General features: G+C 35.6%; 1 protein-coding gene and 2 pseudogenes across 2 annotated transcripts; 2 read left to right on the top strand and 1 right to left on the bottom strand.

The window, feature by feature from the left end:
* The first annotated feature begins 1,341 nt into the window (after positions 1 to 1,341).
* On the top strand, positions 1,342 to 6,475 carry LOC143583001 (putative disease resistance RPP13-like protein 1; annotated as a pseudogene). Its single transcript, XR_013144075.1, has 3 exons — positions 1,342 to 5,347; positions 6,121 to 6,182; positions 6,375 to 6,475. The product of XR_013144075.1 is annotated as a putative disease resistance RPP13-like protein 1 (transcript).
* Positions 6,476 to 7,192: 717 nt separating this feature from the next.
* Positions 7,193 to 10,023, top strand: LOC143583000 (putative disease resistance RPP13-like protein 1; annotated as a pseudogene).
* A 2,128-nt stretch (positions 10,024 to 12,151) lies between these two features.
* On the bottom strand, positions 12,152 to 14,630 carry LOC143583007 (uncharacterized). Its single transcript, XM_077065437.1, has 5 exons — positions 14,483 to 14,630; positions 13,711 to 13,796; positions 12,967 to 13,151; positions 12,661 to 12,790; positions 12,152 to 12,433 (listed from the first exon to the last, which is right to left on the bottom strand). The coding sequence occupies exons 1-5, from the start codon at positions 14,628 to 14,630 to the stop codon at positions 12,269 to 12,271; spliced, it is 714 nt and encodes a 237-aa protein (XP_076921552.1). The 3' UTR covers positions 12,152 to 12,268.
* Positions 14,631 to 15,936: the final 1,306 nt, after the last annotated feature.

Genomic DNA, 15,936 nt, shown 5'->3' with positions numbered 1-15,936 from the left:
GAGGCTGGGCTTGTTAGTTGCTTTTCAGGCCTAATCTTCAAATCACGCACAAGATGAATCCAAAATATATTTGGCAGTCCCGTTCAGCACCAACATACCAAACATATTATTGAGCTAGACATATACTTTGTCCGCGAAAAGGTCCAACTAGGTTCATGTCTTACATATCCCATAACGATACCAAAATAGCCGATATGTTGATAAAAGACCTTCCACGGATTTTATTTGATGACTCATCCAGTTTCCTCCCTCTTTGACTGCGGGGTGCAATAGAGTTATTATAATAGGAATTTAGTATATAATCACGATTCCATGTAAAACAATTGCATTTGTTTTCAATAAAGTAATTTAAAGAAGTTAGAACAATTCAAACCAAAAGATCAACTTGCAAGCAATTGCATATTTGTTTTCAATAAAGTGCCCCCATTGGCCCACTCTTATCTGAAATTGGGCTAAAAGTCATTAATGGTTGTTCTTTACTTGGTAAAACAATGGGGTTGTGGTGTGCTAAGTATATCTGTTGTGTGTTTTTTTTCCCACACTGCAGTTTTACTCGGTTTTCTTATCTGTAAATATTTAGTTGCACTCTTTAGCACTAATGTTTTGTAAGAAAACAAAATCGAATATATATAGTTTTGGAGACTTGAGCATGATAAAATTATTACATGTATCAACTCCTAATCAAGTACATCAGACTTTGAAATTTGCCATGAATTACTCCTACGGATAATCTTTTCTTTTTTCTTCTCATTTTCTCAAAATTCTAGTTTGGTGTTTTTTTTTTGTTTTTTTGGTTTGGCAGAACTCTAGCTACAGCCATTATATATTAAGATGTATTTAACTTCATTTATATGCTAACAGTTTACAAGCGGAAAACCTTCAAAGCAAAAATTACAGGTAATACACGACATTAATTGGCGTATGAATTAACTTTCATCATGTTTTACTAATGATATGCGATGAAAAGGTGATGCAAGATCAGAGTAGATTAATGATATGCGAGTTTAACATACATAAGTGACGTGGCTAAGCCATGATTTCTTTCTTATATAGCTAGGGTGTATCGTGTGTAAAAAGTGAGAAATCATTGGCAATGAAAGTTTGTGACTGATCAATAATTAGAAAAAAATAATGATATTTGATTTATTTGACAGATTCATAAAAATAAAATCTCTCTTTCACATGGGGCAGTGCACTAAGCACTTCTAATAAAGTAGTAACATTGACAAAAAATACAAAAATTATTAGCCTAACTCCTTGTCAATGTTGCTGTCAGCAATACCTACTTGTTAACTACCACTTGAAAGATATTATTAAAAATGTTGTCCAAGACTTATTCCTCCTATATTGCATTCTGTCTTATCTACAACTCTATCATTCTAAGAAAAATATCTTTCATACCAATGGCTGAAATTGTTGCTTCAGCCCTCCTGGATGCTGTTTTTGAGAAGCTGACCTCCTTAACTTTGAATAAATTTGCTAGCTCGCACGGAACTCATTCCGATCTGAATAAATTGGGGAGGAAGTTGTCCCAGATCCAAGCTCTGCTTTATGATGCTTCTCGTAAGGAAATAAGTGATGAAGCTGTTAAACAATGGCTTAATAGTCTCCAGAATTTGGCTTACGATATCGATGATGTTCTCGACGAATTGGCAACTGAAGCTATACATCTTGAGCTAACCCACGAATCAGGAGTAGTCATTAGCAAAGTAAGGAAGCTTATCTCAACTTGTTTCACAAAGTTTTCACTAAGCCATAGATTGAATCACAAGTTAGATGACATTACCACAAAATTACAAGATCTAGAGAAGGAAAATCTTGCTCTAGGTTTGACTGTGAAAGAAGAAAAACCCAAAAGTATGCGTAGAAGTATTAGTAGAAAAACCGAGACCTCTTTGCCAGATGCATCTTTTATTGTGGGTCGAGACGTTGACAAAGAGAATATGCTAAACAAGTTGTTTGAGAATGAACCATGTAACAAAAAATTTGGCGTCGTTCCCATAGTTGGGATGGGTGGGGTTGGTAAAACCACCCTAGCTAGACTTTTATATAACGAAACACGGGTGAAGGATCACTTTGAACTCAGAGCATGGGTTTGTGTTTCGGATGAGTTTGATATCATTAAGATAAGTGAAACCATCTTTGAATCCTTGACAAGAGAAAACAAGGAGTTTAAAGATTTGAATCAGCTTCAAATATCTCTAATAGAGAAACTTAAGGGAAAGCAGTTTCTGCTAGTACTTGATGATGTGTGGAGTGAAAACTACGCTGATTGGGAAAACCTAGTTGGCCATTTTATTCTGGGGCTCCTGGAAGTAAAATTATCATAACAACTCGCAAGGAGAAATTGCTTAAAAATCTAGGATTTGACCACCTAGAGCATCTGAATAGTTTGTCACATGATGATGCATTGTCTTTATTTGTTCAACATGCATTGGGTGTAGATAACTTTGCTTCACATCCAACCCTTAGACCACAAGGTGAAGGCATTGTCAAAAAATGTGGCGGTTTGCCTTTGGCTTTAAAAGCACTTGGAAGGTTATTGAGGACGAAGACAGATGAAGAAGATTGGGATGATGTGTTGAATAGTGAGATATGGGATGCAGACAATGGTGATGACATTGTTCCGGCCCTTAGGCTAAGCTACCATGATCTTCCGGCGTGTTTGAAGCAACTGTTTGCATATTGTTCCATGTTCCCTAAGGGCTTTGTGTTTGACAAGGAGTAGTTGGTTCTACTATGGATGGCAGAAGGGTTTTTGAACCATTCAACAGCCAGCAAGTCAGCTGAACGCTTGGGCTATAAATATTTTGAAGAATTATTATCAAGATCGTTTTTCCAGCCAATACCTAATGAGAAATCATTGTTTGCGATGCATGACCTTTTGAATGACTTAGCCACATTTGTCGCTAAAGATTATTTTGTGAGGTATGACAATCATATGGAGATGGGAAAGGAAGCTTTGGAAAAGTACCGCCATGTGTCATTTATTCGTGAGAAATATGTAGCTTACCAGAAGTTTGAGGCATTCAAAAGAGCTAAAAATCTGAGAACCTTCATAGCAGTGTCTGTTGAGGCGAAAGAAAATCTGTACTTGTCTAGTAAGATTTTGGTTAACTTACTTCCTGAGTTACCATTGCTAAGGGTACTTTGTTTAAGCTATTTTCAGATAAGCGAAGTACCAGAGTTCATTGGTAGTTTGAAACACTTGCGGTATCTTAATTTTTCTCATACTCAAATCAAAGAGTTGCCTGAAAATGTTGGTAATCTTTATAATTTACAGACATTGATTGTTTGTTGGTGTCTAAGATTAACTAAGTTTCCCAACACTTTCTTAAAGCTAAAGGCTTAAGGCATTTTGACTTGAGGAGTACTCCACTTTTGAAAAGGATGCCCTTTGGGATTGGTGAGTTGAAAAGCCTACAAAGTCTCACAAAAATCATCATCAGAGGAGATGGTTGCTTTTCATTAGCAGAACTTAAAGAACTAAAGAATCTGCATGGAAAATCTTCCATTAAGGGGTTGGATAAAGTGCAAAACGCAATGCTTGCACGGGAGGCAAACTTATCGCAAAAGAGGCTTGTGGAGTTAAAGCTGGAATGGGATGCTGTGTTTGATGGTTTTAGAAACACAACACTTGAATATGAAGTTCTAAATGAGCTAAAGCCTCATAGTGATAGGTTGATAAGGCTTCAGATTGAGTGTTATGGGGGAATAAAGTTTCCAAATTGGTTTGGGGATCCCTTGTTTCTTCAATTGGTTCATGTGTCGCTAATTGGATGTGGGAAGTGTACATCTCTACCGCCACTAGGGCAGCTACCTTCACTCAAAGAGTTGTTTATTCAACAAATGGATAATGTGAAATTTGTAGGTTTGGAGTTACTTGGGACTACTGGTGTTGCATTCCCATCACTTGAAGCTCTATATATTGTAGATATGCAGGGGTGGGAGGCTTGGTCAACCAATCATGAGGTTGTTGATGTAGTGTTTCCATGCCTTAGAGGGCTTGCTATAATCAATTGCCCTGCTTTGGGTGAAGTCTCACTTGAAGCGTTGCCTTCACTCTTGATGCTAGAAATCGTTGACTGTGGTTATGGTCTGTTGAGAAGTTTGGTGCATGCGGCTTCATTAATCACCAAGTTACATATAGTATCTATTTCAGGTCTTACTGATGAGCTATGGAGAGGTGTTACAAAACATCTAAGGGCGGTTGAAGAAGTAAGAATCGACACATGTCATGAAATAAGATACTTGCTTGAAGCAAAAGCAGAGGCAACTAAGGTTCTTGTGAATTTAAAGAAGTTTCAAGTATGGAATTGTGAAAGTTTTGTGAGTTTAAGTGAGAAAGAGGGTAATCTTGGGAGAAACCTCCCAATATCTCTTCGAAATTTGTCAATAGGTTATTGTGGAAGTATGGAGCATTGTAGTTGTCCAAATAGCATTGAGGAGTTAAGTATCTATAGTTGTAGTTCAATTGCCTGCATCTCCTTCCCGGCAGGAGGAGGGTTTAAGCTCAAGTCACTCTTCATTAATGATTGTAACAAACTAATGGAAAATATCAACATCACAAGCATGCCAATGCTCGAATTTGTAAATATAAGATGTTGGCCGAATTTGAAATCAATTCCTGATTTGAATAATCTCGTTCACCTAGCCCAATTAAGGATTCACGGTTGTCCAAGTATTGAGTCATTTCCTGACATCCAACTTCCTAATCTCACTCATATGATAATAAAAAGTTGTGAAAGTATGGAGTCATTTCCCGCCCTCCATTCTCCAAAACTCACCCATTTGACAATAGAAGATTGTCCAAGCATGGAGTCATTTCCTGACATCCAGCTACCGAATCTCACCTCATTAAAACATATGAAAATAAAAAACTGTCCAAATATGGATGCTTCTTTTCCTCGTGGGCTTTGGCCTCCCAAATTGTGTACACTTCATATAGGAATGTTGAAGAAGCCAATAACAGAGTGGGGACCTCAGAAATTTCCATCTTCCCTTCACGAGGTAGAGTTATTTGGCGAACATGCGCGTAATTTTAGTGAACTGTCCGACCTTCTTCCTTCATCTCTCACTTCTATCGGCATAAATGACTTTGAGAAATTGGAATCACTTTCAATGGGACTCCAACACCTCACGTCCCTCCAACATCTCTCTTTCTGGAACTGCCCAAAGATGATGCATCTACCAGAAATGTTGTTACCTTCACTTTTGAGTCTGAATATCAATTTGTACCCGAATTTGGAAAAACGGACTAGGAGAAATGGCTCCTACTACTGGCCCATGATCTCTCATATCCCCTGTGTCAACATAGACTACCAGCTCTTATGAAGTTAATATAAAGGTACACCTCTTTCTGTGTTTGTCTCTGGTCGATTGCTTTATATCTTTGATATAGTAATTAATGTGTGTTAAAAAATATTGATTATTCTTTCATTCAAATAGAAAGAACCAAGTATTATCTCAGCATAAGTATGTATATATTTTGCGTCTGGATTTCTGGTTTTTAATGTGGACTACATGCTTATTAATTGCTACGACATCGTCGATGTATATAATTAGAGTTGTTAGGCCCCCAACGGTGAACCATGGATTTATTGTACAATTTTATTATTTGTTAAATGAAGAATAATATACAAAACAAGAAATATAAGTATGTTAAAATCATGAATCACTTTACATAGGGACATGTTCTGTTCAGAAACAATTGCTACATATGGTCTTACCAAGGCGTACTAATATCTTGCACATCTGATGTAAATCTTATTGATCTCTTTTTCACTTGTAAACTTAGCTATGCAACATGAATTTTCAGTTTTTTTGATAAAAGTAGCAGTCTAGATTCCAGTGGCTGTTTTATGTGTGATAGTTTCAAATCTTGAGTAATGGATGAGAATTTGAAAGTTTGATATATTTTAATCTAAATGCTTATATTACTCTATAGACAATAATCATGTATAAGCTATTGACTTTAACCTTGTACATGACAGGCTGTTCATTTTATTGTTACTGCATTAATCCGTTTAACTATGAGTTTGTAAAACGATATGATACACTAGCATTAATCCGTTTAACTGATGTTATTTTTCTATTTTTTTGCTAAATTGTTGGCAACAGACGGATACAACGTTCGCAACAGAATCCAAGAGCGGCCGTCTATAATTTTTGAATTTCTGCGGGTACGTTACTATTTTAACTTTCTTTAGAGGGTCCTCTGATATGTGTGTTACTGTTTATATATGGTTTCAATATTTAAATTTTATTCAGTGAAATTGATAAAGTTTGTGCTCATTAATTTTGACAGTATAAAGTTATTCAATGATTTTTTTTTATTTTTTTGAATGATCAACTTTTGTGGAGTTATTTTGTAGGCAATGGTGACCCCCCAGACCCTACCAAGTTTTTGTCCCATTACAAACTGATGAACTATTAGCTGGATGGACGCAATGAACATGGAAATAGAAGATCGGAGGTCCATGATTCACAGTCGCATGGCCCGTAACATTGACGTTTCAAATTTGTATATTTCTAAAATGTTAAGATGCAAGAATTGACAGATTTGTATTTGTATAGCAGTTGGAAAAGGACGCAACTTAAACTAAGCATACCTTTTATAACTTATCAATTCACACTAAATATTGAAAGATTTGACCAGTTAATCATTAATTTGTTTTAAGTTAAATAACTAAAAGCTAAATATAAAATATCATGATAACAGAGACTGTATAGTTTATCTCTTCAGTTAATAGCCAAGAATGTTAAAATTAAATGGACTTAATTTAGGGGTATGCGTTTTTCATTATTATGAGTGGTTTTATATCTTTAAGGACACCTATCCTAGAGTGGAGTGAGGATAAGTTATGTAAAAATAACGTGTTAATTTTATAGTGTTAACTTATGGTAATAAATACACATGCAATCTCGCCTATAAGCGACACTTGGAAAAGTGATTATACCCATGAGGTTAATTCGTTTAACTGATCATCACTGATGTCATTTTCCTAACTTTTGTTAAAGTCCTACATATTGTTATCAAGGACCGCACATGTAATAAAATCAAATGTCATGTGGGCAGTAGAATCCAATGGTGGCCAACTGGCCATCTAGTTTACAAAAAACATTAATATTAAAATTATATGTTGACCAAGACAATTGGTTGAAATCATTAATCACTATAAATGGATGATGACTCGAATTGTTCTTTCTGTGCACTCATCTATTATCCACACTTCTAAGTTCTATCCTCTCATTTTACTGTTAACAATGGCTGAAATCTTTGTTTCTGCCCTCCTCAATACCGTTTTCGAGAAGCTGGCCTCGGAAGCCGTGAATCAATTTCTTCGTTCACAGGGAATTCATTCTGAGCTGGAGAATCTGGGAAGAAAATTGCGCCAGGTCCAAGCTGTGCTTATTGATGCTTCTCACAAGGAAATAAGTGATGAAGCTGTTAAACTATGGCTTAATGATCTTCAGCGTTTGGCTTATGACATTGATGACGTGCTAGATGATTTCGCAACCGAAGCTATGCATCGTGAGCTGACCCAGGAATCAACTAGCAAGGTAAGGAAGCTCATCCCAACTTGTTGTACAAATTTCTCATTAAGTACTAGATTGCGTCACAAGTTAGATGATATTACCACTGAGTTACAAGATCTAGAAAATAGAAAACTTGGTCTAGGTTTGATGGTGAAAGGTGAGCCACCAAAAAATATGAGTAGAAGAAATGAAACCTCTTTGCCTGATGTAATTAGTATAGTAGGACGTCACGGTGATAAGGAGAAATATATGCAAAAACTTTTAGGGGGTGAACGATGTGATCAAAACTTTAGCATCGTGCCCATAGTTGGTATGGGTGGAGTAGGGAAGACCACTCTAGCTAGACTTTTGTATAATGAAACACAAGTTAAAGACCACTTCAATATTCAGGCATGGGTCTGTGTTTCAGATGAAATAGATATCTTTAAGATAAGCCAAACCATCTTTCGATCTGTTACTAGCGAAACAAAGAAATTTGAAAATTTAAATGAGGTTCAAATAGCTCTTAGAGAAACACTTAAGAATAAACGATTTCTACTGGTGCTCGATGACGTATGGAGTGAAAGTTACGATGATTGGGAAAACCTAGTGCGTCCGTGTCATGTGGGGGCGGCTGGAAGTAGGATAATCATGACAACTCGCAAGGAGCAATTGCTCAAAAAGCTAGGCTTTGATAATCCTGTCCACAGAGAGATTGTCACATGAAGATGCTTTGTCTTTATTTGCACAACATGCATTGGGTGTGGATAACTTTGATTTACATCCCCTTAAACCACAAGGTGAAGGTATTGTGAAAAAGTGCGGTGGTTTGCCTTTGGCTTTAAAAGCACTTGGAAGGTTGCTAAGGACGAAAAAAGATAAAGAAGATTGGGATGTCGTGTTAAATAGTGAGATTTGGGATCTAGAAAACGTTGATGATATCATTCCAGTCCTTAGGCTTAGTTACCAAGATCTCCCTTCAAGTTTGAAGCAATTGTTTGCATATTGCTCATTGTTCCCTAAGGACTTTTTGTTTGATAAAGAGGAGTTGGTTTTGTTGTGGATGGCAGAAGGTTATTTAAACCAAACGCATGCAAACATGTCTCTAGAAAGCTTGGGTCATGAACAGTTCGAGAAACTGTTATCGAGATCATTTTTTCAGCATGCCCCAAATGACAAATCTCTGTATGTGATGCATGATCTCATCAATGACTTGGCCACATTTGTCGCAAGAGATTTTTTTCTAAGGTTTGATAATCGTTTGGATATAGCGAATGAAACTATAGAAAAGTGTCGTCATATGTCATTTATTCGTGAACAATATGTGGCTTACTTGAAGTTTGAGCCATTTAAAAGAGCCAAAAGTTTGAGAACCTTGTTAGCGGTATCATTTGGCGTAGTGAATCCAAGCTATTACTCCTGTCACTTATCTAATAAGTTTTTGATAGATTTACTTCCTGAGTTACCATTGTTAAGGGTTCTCTGTTTGAATTGTTTTAGTATAAGAGAGGTGCCGGAATTTATTGGCAGATTGAAGCACTTACGATATCTAAACTTATCTCAAACTAGTATAAAAAAGTTACCTAAAAATGTGGGTAATCTTTACAATTTACAAACATTGATCGTTTTTGGTTGTCGGAGTTTAACTGGGTTGCCTAAAAGCTTCTCAAAGCTTAAAGAGTTGCGGCATTTTGACATCAGGGACACCCCACTTTTGAATAAGATGCCCTTGGGATTGGTGAGTTGAAAAACCTACAAACTCTTACCAAGATAATCATTGGTGGAAATGAGGGCTTTGCAATAACTCAGTTTAAGCTATTAAAGAAACTCCATGGAAACATTTCCATTGAGGGATTGCATAAAGTGCAAAGTGCAATGCATGCACGTGAAGCAAACTTATCTCTAAAGAGGTTTACAAAGTCAGAGCTGAAATGGGGTGATGTTTTTGATGGCTCTCGAAAGGGAGCACTTGAAAAGGAGGTCCTCAATGAGTTAAAGCCTTGTAGTGATAAGTTAAAAACACTCGGGGTTGAGTGTTACGGGGGGTTGTGGATCCTTCATTTCTTTGGTTGGTTAATGTGTCGATACGTGGCTGTAGCAAATGCACATCTCTACCACCACTTGGGCAGCTACCGTCACTTAATAAGTTGGTTATTCAAGGCATGAATGAGGTTAAAGTCATAGGTTTGGAGTTTCTCGGGAATACCGCCGTTGCATTCCCTTCACTTGAAATTCTAGAGTTTGAGGATATGCCAGGGTGGGAGGTATGGTCAACAAATAACGGGGTTGTAGATGTTGTGTTTCGGTGCCTTAGAGAGCTTCATATAAAACGCGCTCCGAGACTGGTTGACCTCTCACTTACTGAGCTTCCTTTACTAAGGGTTCTAGTAATAGGCGGATGTGGTGATGGCGTGTTAGCGTGTATGGTTCAGATAGCTTCAGCAATCACCATGTTGGAAATACACTCTATTTCAGGGCTTACTGATGTAGTGTGGAGAGATGTGACAGAATATCTTGGGACGGTTGAAGAAGTAAAAATAAGGAGTTGTGATCAGATAAGATACTTGTGGGAATCAGAAGCGAAGGCAAGCATGGTTCTTAAGAATTTAAGGAAGTTGGAAGTATCTAAATGCAAAGGTTTGGTGAGTTTAGGAGAAAAGGAGTATGATGACAATTTTGGGAGCAACATCCTTACTTCTCTTACGATGTTGGACATCTTGTATTGTAGTAATTTGGAGAAGTGCATTTGTCCAAATAATATTGAGATTATGCCAATGCTTGAATACTTAGATATTTTTCGTTGGCCAAACCTGAAATCAATCATTGAATTGAGTAACTTCATCCATCTCACAGGACTAAGAATATCTGATTGTCAAAGTCTGGAGTCGTTTCCTGTTGCCGAATCTCACGTCATTAAAACATCTGGCAATTGTTAATTGTCCAAGCATGGATGCTTCCTTTCCTCGTGGACTTTGGCCTCCGAAATTACATAGCCTTGAAATAGGGGGGTTGAAGAAGCCTATCCGTCCTCAAAATTTTCCAACTTCCCTTGTGGAACTAAAGTTAGTTGGCGGAAGTGTTAGTAATTTTGGTCAACTGTCACATCTTCTGCCTTCTCGTCTTACTCTTTTTCACATAGATGAATTTGATAAACTGGAATCACTATCTCCAACATCTCATAATTCAAGATTGACCAGAAACGTTGTTGCCTTCACTTTTAAGACTGGTAATCTTAGATTGCCCAAGTCTACATAAAAGGAGTAAGGGAAAAGGTTCATACTACTGGCCCCTCATCTCTCATATCCCTTATGTCCCCCCCCCCCCCCCCCCCTTCTTTGCACTTTTCACTACCTAAATTTTTAACTTTTTCTCCTAATTATATTAAACAAGTATATTATATATATTCTTTTGGTACATCAAAACAGAAGGTAAACGGACAACAAGCAACGCCACTAATTAATCCTTTTGGATTGGAAACCAAGTCTTTTATTAATTAACGTTGTTTATAAAAGTAGAATGTTTAAGTGGATGCATGAATTTCCGGTTTTCACTAAATGGGTAGATTTTGACACAGCTAGCTAAATATGATTGTTTTTCTTTTATTTAATATATTATTATTATTTGTGTAAAATTATTTTTCCTGAAAATAATAGATTTGAAATCATGCCTATCTATCTAGATCTCTTCTGACTCAAAGAAGCTACAAAGATGAAGAGTTTGTTGTTTTTAACAAGATAGAGACACCTTATAATGCTGGAACTCATCATCCTTAACAATCCAGGACTCCTACACTTGAGCGGCACCAAAAGAAACTTTTGGTATGTGATTTAACTTTTTGCTGATTAGAATGTTTTTCTTTTATTTATTTTCACAATTAAATATATAGTTTAGAAAAACAAAACTGATAATGCTTCTATTTTATGAAAACTATAACTATGTTATTAATATCTGTTAAATGCCATGTCTTTCGGTTCATTTTATAATATTTGACCACCCATAAATAACAACACCGTTTTGCTTTTACCGCAGGGCTAGTTCATGAAAACAGCATCTGATTCAATATCCAAAGTTGCGTTTGGAGTTGATGAAATGGGGCTTTCGGGGGCGGTTTTAGACCACCCTAACAAATGGTGCTGCAAAAAATCAAGTATCTTTTGAGGCGGGTAAGAAAACAGCTCCAAAAGAAGAAAACCGTCTTAAAATGCAAGCGTGCTAATGAAAAATGAAAAAAAGCAAAGTTATGGTAGAAAATGGAGAGACGTTTAAATATAGAATCAGAAGCAAGTTGAAGGAAAATGTCACAGTGGTTGATAAGGCGTAATATTAAACTTCGTAAATCATGATTGCAGGAAACGACACTGCATCTGTTGTTATGATCGGGTTCATTTACTTTGTTGGAATAGTTTTTGTTTCTTGATCACCATGAGGGTAATCTCATATAAGTGAAAATAAATGTGTGCAAAAACGAAAACTTGTATAAGTCTCAATGATCGGGTACCTTAATTTACCTATTTACTTTTTGTTGTTTCAATATTTCTATAATACACATAAAAATTGATTTTTTCATACCGAACATGCTGTAAGAAACAGAAATGTCAGATTTCAAGAACCAAACTATAAAAATGTATAAACAAAACAAAGTAATTCTGATTAACAAATGTGTCGTCGGCCTCAACAAGTACACCAAACTGTAGGTTTAGGGTGTTCTTACTTGAAATAAAAAACAGAGCAAAATGATCTACAGTTCGTCTTATGGTCGTTTTTCAACTGGCAAAACAACAGAATTGTGGTGTGCTAAGTCTGCTGTAGGGAGCTGAAGTCCAGGCCTGGAAGCCCATTTCTTCTGGTCCCTATACGCTTCAATTGTTCTCAACCGTATCCTCTCTTGGGACGCGGTTACTGAAGACCCAAATCGCTACAAAGCACACAAAATTTCATGTCAATTTGCATGCTATAAAAATAAGCTCAAAAAATAATTCAAACCAAGTTAAAAGATGTATTTTAAATCAGTTTTCACCCATTCATTTTTTTTACCTATATATTTTTACTTTTTACAGCTTGACCGGTTATTAATAACATACAACCCAAATTGACTTACATATATGGAATCTAAATATCAAATTAGAGGATGAAAAATGTAACCTTGGGAACATTGACCAATTTTGGTGGAGCTTGAACAACTTCTCCAAATTTGATCTCTTCACGCTCAGGAAAGTTTAGATCATCTTCTTTTTTCGCCTTCTTGTGCTTCTTTTTCCTTTCTTCAAGAAGTCTGCATATATATTCAACTGTTATAACCGCATATTTTTCTGGGAAAAATCCTATAGCTACACATAAAGACCCTGAACTTGAACTATGAAACACACACTTTATAATATAGAAAACAAAATGTGGTTTTGGTGCCTCTGGATTGAGAAATAATATAGTATAGAAGAATAAAAGCCGTACTTTTTCTTTCGTTCCTTCCTTTTGGAACCAACTGCGCCTAACTCAGCCACAAACCGAAGGTCTTCTACCTGCTTCCTTTTCCTTTTCTTCTTTTTCTTTTCAGTAGAAAAGTTGTCTGTTTCATGAGTATCTTCAATCTTTGACTCGGAAGAAACAGAGTCAAGTTTTTCCTTCTTAGGAAGTTTCTGCAAACAAAATATGCAGAAAATGTTTATCCCATATGCATATCCGACAGTACTAAGAATCTTTAAATATATATTTAAACCAAAATCAGTGTAGAGTGTTTTAGGTTTTCAGATTATTTAGGACTAAAGTAATCAAATCTGAATAAGCATGTTCTAACAAAAAAGTAAAAAACTGAGATACATACAGATTTATTAAATTATAGCAGATCGATTGTCTACTTATCTAATTATTTGATTTTAACTCCTAAAGATTTAGAAAAAAAAATTACTTTTGCGGTTAGTCGAGTAATTCTTGGGGTCGGAATCTATAGCCTATGAAAATGATGCATCTTTAAGAAACATAAAGTTGACTTTTTGGTCAACTAATGACTCAATATCAACTTGGTTTCAAGTCTATCAATCTCAAATCCCAAAATTAACTCAATTCACTTGAAAACTTATATATATATCCCCGATTTTGAATCTAATTCAAAAATGCCCAAATCAGGACACATCAATTTAGGATCCCAAAATACAACCCTAGTCTTGAAAGAAATTAGAATAAACAATAATAACTTACATTATTATCAACTAATTTTCCAGCTTCTGAACCACCACCATGGGTCTTATTATTCTCTTTACCATCCACTGAAAACTTCCCAGACCCTTTAAAAATCAGTTCAAAAAACCAAACTTTAGAAGCCAAGAATACACAATAAACAAAATTACAGCTGAAAGATGGTTCTTTTGGTTTAAAAATCAAAACTTTATAACCCAGAAAATACACAATAAAAAATATTATAGCTGCAAGACTGTTCTTTTGGTTTAAAAATCAAATATGTATAACCCAAAAATACACAATAACCAAGATTATAGCTGAAAGATGCTTCTTTTTGTTTAAAATAAATACTTTATAACCCAAGAATACACAATAAGCAAAATTACAGCTGAAAGATGGTTCTTTTTGTATTATAAACAAAACTTTATAACCCAATAATACACAATAAGCAAGATTATAGCTGAAATATGGTTTTTTTTGTTCAAAAATCAAAACTTTAGAAGCCAAGAATACACAATAAACAAAATTATAGCTGAAAGATGGCTCTTTCTGTTTAAAAATCAAAACTTGATAACCCAAGAATACCCAATAAGCAAAATTATAGCTGTAAGATGGTTCTTTTTGTATAAAAATCAAACTTTGTAACCCAAGAATACACAATAAACAAGATTATAGCTGAAATATGGGTTTGTTTTGTTCAAAAATCCAAACTTTATAATCCAAGAATACACAATAAACAAGATTATAGCTAAAAGATGGTTGTTTTGTGAATAATAATAGATGGGAAACCTGCCTGAGGAAGTATATGACATGAGTTTTCGAAGCTTAGCCGGAATAACATCGAGAGATGAACGGACCGGCGGCGGAGGTAATCGGTTCTTGCCGACGCCATGGGCTTCTTTGTAATTCTTTTCTCTTCTCTTCTTTCCTTTGCCTCCCATTTGATTTGATGATTTGATTAATCTTTCTTTTTAGGGTTTTGTTTTCAAAGGTTTTTGCTTGACTAAAGGTTGGTTCACACAATATTATTATTATAAGTTGTAAACCTACATGGGTGTAAAGATGCGAGTTCGGCTCGTTTAACTTGTAGTAAATTCAGGTTTCGATTAAACTCGTTTCGAGCTCTATCTTTAAAACTCGAGTTTAATTAATACATAACATAATATGTGTATTATTTAGTTTTTTAATGATAATTTTATGTATAGTTATAATTATAAATGCAAAACAAATATATGATAAAAATATTAAATAAAAATAATATTTTTAGTAGACACGTTTAGGCTCTTGAGCGGGATTGAGCTCGATGAAGTGAAGCTCATGCTTGAGTTTGAGAAGTGAAGCTTGGGGTCAAGCTCGTTTTTTAAACAAGTTTATTTTAAGGCTCAAGTTTGGGTTAGAGCTCGTTTAAACACGGCTCGATTCAAGCTTTTTGTTAGCCGATCTTAAGTAGCTTGTGAGCGGGTTGGCACGTTTGACACCCCTACCTATGACGGTATTTTCATTTATATATAAAGAAACTTGAATTTTAATATTAAAAGATAATGATTCATACAGTCGATGTCGCTGCCGACAACAATATTAACATATTTGAATTTTGCATTATGAACGCTTTCCTGTCATCTCGTCTTGTTCGGTTTTGGCATCGGCCTCGGGTCCCTCATCGAAACTCTTCCCAGATCACTATAGAACATCCATCTTTATTTCCTTATGCTTCCTTCCTCTTAGTAGTTGCTTAATCTTCATCATTCACGTTCTCTCTCCTCCACATCAGCGCCAAGTCATTCCATTCCTAACCATTATTTAATCATGAAAATGCCATTCATTTATCTCGATCCATCCTTTAACCACTTTATTTTTTTTATTTTATGTTTTTACACTAAAAAAATTACATCATTTACAAAAAACCGTAAAATATAAATTCAAAATACTAAATTCCTAAAAATATGAAGTTAACCCTCCACAACGGAATCGCCAGTGTCAAGGTCATGACGTTGAACCAAAGCCGCAGCCACACACGTGTGACTATATATAATTGGTTGAATTTCATAACGTTGGTTTTCAAATCCCTCCACTTTGATCAAATTTGATGTTTGTTACAACCGGTTACACCAAAATTTGGTGACAAACGGCTTGAACTGCTGACCAAAACTTTTTTTTCATCTATCCGTTATTGTGGTCAAAATTTTGACGGATCGCCAAGATCAAGTGTTGTTGGTAGAAGGCGATGTTTTTGCTTAATTATATGCC

This window comes from Bidens hawaiensis, unplaced genomic scaffold (assembly GCF_021521415.1).
Source record: "Bidens hawaiensis isolate Kalapana, Puna unplaced genomic scaffold, B.hawaiensis_p1.1 tig00032102_1, whole genome shotgun sequence".
Lineage (NCBI taxonomy): Eukaryota > Viridiplantae > Streptophyta > Magnoliopsida > Asterales > Asteraceae > Bidens > Bidens hawaiensis.
Note: the sequence above shows the minus strand (reverse complement) of the source record. Positions and strands in the feature narration are given on the sequence as shown.

Coding starts and splice junctions, on each gene's coding strand:
- LOC143583007 (XM_077065437.1), bottom strand. CDS start 14,630: ATGGGAGGCAAAGGAAAGAAGAGAAGAGAAAAGAATTACAAAGAAGCC. Junction 13,797..14,482: donor CATGTCATATACTTCCTCAG/GCAGGTTTCCCA, acceptor TGATTTTTAAAG/GGTCTGGGAAGTTTTCAGTG. Junction 13,152..13,710: donor GAAAATTAGTTGATAATAAT/GTAAGTTATTAT, acceptor TTTTGTTTGCAG/AAACTTCCTAAGAAGGAAAA.